Source organism: Pecten maximus, chromosome 6, assembly GCF_902652985.1.
Source record: "Pecten maximus chromosome 6, xPecMax1.1, whole genome shotgun sequence".
NCBI classification, from domain to species: domain Eukaryota; kingdom Metazoa; phylum Mollusca; class Bivalvia; order Pectinida; family Pectinidae; genus Pecten; species Pecten maximus.
Genome location: NC_047020.1, coordinates 45,247,252 through 45,250,413, shown reverse-complemented (window position 1 = coordinate 45,250,413; position 3,162 = coordinate 45,247,252). Strand labels below are relative to the sequence as shown.

Sequence of the window (3,162 nt, the reverse complement as noted above, 5' to 3'; positions counted from 1 at the left end):
GGCTGTAGTCCTATTGGGATACTATTTACTCTGTCGGGGCTGTAGTCCTATCTGGGATACTGTTTACTCTGTCAGGGCTGTAGTCCTATTGGGATACTGTTTACTCTGTCAGGGCTGTAGTCCTATCTGGGATACTGTTTACTCTGTCAGGGCTGTAGTCCTATCTGGGATACTGTTTACTCTGTCAGGGCTGTAGTCCTATCTGGGATACTATTTACTCTGTCAGGGCTGTAGTCCTATCTAGGATACTATTTACTCTGTCAGGGCTGTAGTCCTATCTGGGATACTATTTACTCTGTCCGGGCTGTAGTCCTATTGGGATACTGTTTACTCTGTCAGGGCTGTAGTCCTATCTGGGATACTGTTTACTCTGTCAGGGCTGTAGTCCTATCTGGGATACTGTTTACTCTGTCAGGGCTGTAGTCCTATCTGGGATACTATTTACTCTGTCAGGGCTGTAGTCCTATCTAGGATACTATTTACTCTGTCAGGGCTGTAGTCCTATCTGGGACACTATTTACTCTGTCCGGGCTGTAGTCCTATCTGGGACACTATTTACTCTGTCGGGGCTGTAGTCCTATCTGGGATACTATTTACTCTGTCCGGGCTGTAGTCCTATCTGGGATACTATTTACTCTGTCAGGACTGTAGTCCTATCTGGGATACTGTTTACTCTGTCAGGGCTGTAGTCCTATCTGGGGACATGATATGCTATAATCTCCTAATCTCCCTGTATTTTCCAGGAGTCATTATGGTTTCGATATTATATGTTGGTATTCTTTGTTGTTTTTGGTAATTAAAATAAATCAAATGAGATTAAGGATATAGTGCTGTCATTGTTAGTTAATACTTAGATAGTACATGTTTAAAACACAATTCATGTCCCGGTATGTTCTATCAAAATAATAATAATTAATAAATATGATATTTCAAATCTTTGTCAAAATTATTATTTATTTTATGTTGTAGATTCTATCCACACTGAACTTATAGTGAACTTGTAAGTACTGTACCACACGACCTGCCTTTAGGGAACACGGTTTTTTTTATTAGTTAAATGTCAACACTTTACAACTCTCTGAGAACATTCTAAACGAAATATCAAGCATCTTCTAACAGTCAGTCCAGTTACACAGACAAAAAATGATTAAACTTTTTTGATACATAATCATGTCCCTTACACTGTTTTACTTGTCTTACAAACGTATTTATGATAAGCAGTGATTTCCAGACCAATATAACAAAATTTGTAAATTTGTTTAATGCTTATCTTATAGAGCACGTAGGCAATAACAATTTTCTGTTTATTTTGCATTTGCTAGTATTACATCAAATGTATGTTGAGGCAAATCATGACCCCATGACAGGCGGGTTTTACAAATTACTCAGTCAAATTACTCGGTCAGTCAAATTACTCAGTCAAATTACTCGGTCAGCGAAAATTACTCAGTCAAATTACTCTGTCAAATTACTCGGTCAGATTACTTGGTCAGTCAAATTACTCGGTCAGCCAAATTACTCAGTCAAATTACTCGGTCAGCGAAAATTACTCAGTCAAATTACTCGGTCAGCCAAATTACTCAGTCAAATTACTCGGTCAGCCAAATGTACCGGAATCATGTTTTTGATGACATAATTGGCACTTTTTTTTGATAACATTATTTTAAATATGCCTACCTGAATAGGCCCAGATGTAGTTTACTTAATACAAATCTAGTATCATAATATTTGTCTTACACCGACTCCTCTGACATACCGGAAACTTCTGCACTGATCGCGAAGGCTGTGTTGAATTTATCTATAGGGGCACGTGATACGTCATTTTGTTGATTACGCTATTGAACGTTTTACTGATTTAGGTCAATATTATATAGGAAAGTTAGTTTAAGACCGAATCATGAGGCAAGAATGGTTTCAGACATGAACAGAAATATGAGATTACGAGATAGACTAAGAGATATGTTACGAGATGGACTACGAGATATGTTACGAGATGGACTACTAGATATGTTACGAGATAGATTACAAGAAATGTTACGAGATGGACTACGAGATATGTTACGAGATGGACTACGAGATATGTTACGAGATGGACTACGAGATATGTTACGAGAGAGATTACGAGATATGTTACGAGATAGATTACGAGATATGTTACGAGATGGACTACGAGATATGTTACGAGATAGATTACGAAATATGTTACGAGATGGACTACGAGATATGTTACGAGATAGACTACGAGATATGTTACGAGATAGATTACGAGATATGTGACGAGATATATTACGAGATATGTTACGAGATAGATTACGAGATAAACTAAGAGATATGTTACGAGATAGATTACGAGATATGTTACGAGATGGACTACGAGATATGTTACGAGATAGATTACGAAATATGTTACGAGATAGACTACGAGATATGTTACGAGATAGATTACGAGATATGTTACGAGATATATTACGAGATATGTTACGAGATAGATTACGAGATAAACTAAGAGATATGTTACGAGATAGATTACGAGATATGTTACGAGATAGACTACGATATATGTTACGAGATAGATTACGAGATAGACTACGAGATAGACTACGAGATAGACTACGAGATATGTTACGAGATAGATTACGAGATATGTTACGAGATAGATTACGAGATATGTTACGAGATGGACTACGAGATATGTTACGAGATAGACTACGAAATATGGTACGAGATACGTTACGAGATAGATTACGAGATAGATTACGAGATAGATTACGAGATAGACTACGAGATAGACTACGAGATATGTTACGAGATAGATTACGAGATATGTTACGAGATAGATTACGAGATATGTTACGAGATAGATTACGAGATAGATTACGAGGTGGACTACGAGATATGTTACGAGATAGATTACGAAATATGGTACGAGATACGTTACGAGATATGTTACGAGAGAGATTACGAGATAGATTACGAGATAGATTACGAGATAGACTACGAGATAGATTACGAGATAGATTACGAGATATGTTACGAGATAGATTACGAGATAGACTACGAGATATGTTACGAGATAGATTACGAGATATGTTACGAGATGGACTACGAGATATGTTACGAGATAGACTACGAATCTTGGCAAGCCTCGTGTCTGGCAACTAG

At 37.2% G+C, this 3,162-nt stretch overlaps 1 protein-coding gene across 1 annotated transcript; it reads left to right on the top strand.

Annotated features, from left to right (window-relative positions):
• The first annotated feature begins 2,295 nt into the window (after nucleotides 1-2,295).
• On the top strand, nucleotides 2,296-3,162 carry LOC117330217 (serine/threonine-protein kinase fray2-like). The gene has a single exon (XM_033888439.1). The coding sequence runs from the start codon at nucleotides 2,296-2,298 to the stop codon at nucleotides 3,160-3,162; it is 867 nt and encodes a 288-aa protein (XP_033744330.1).

Bases quoted from the DNA above. Each gene is read 5' to 3' on its own strand.
- LOC117330217 (XM_033888439.1), top strand. From the start codon at position 2,296: ATGTTACGAGATAGATTACGAGATAAACTAAGAGATATGTTACGAGAT.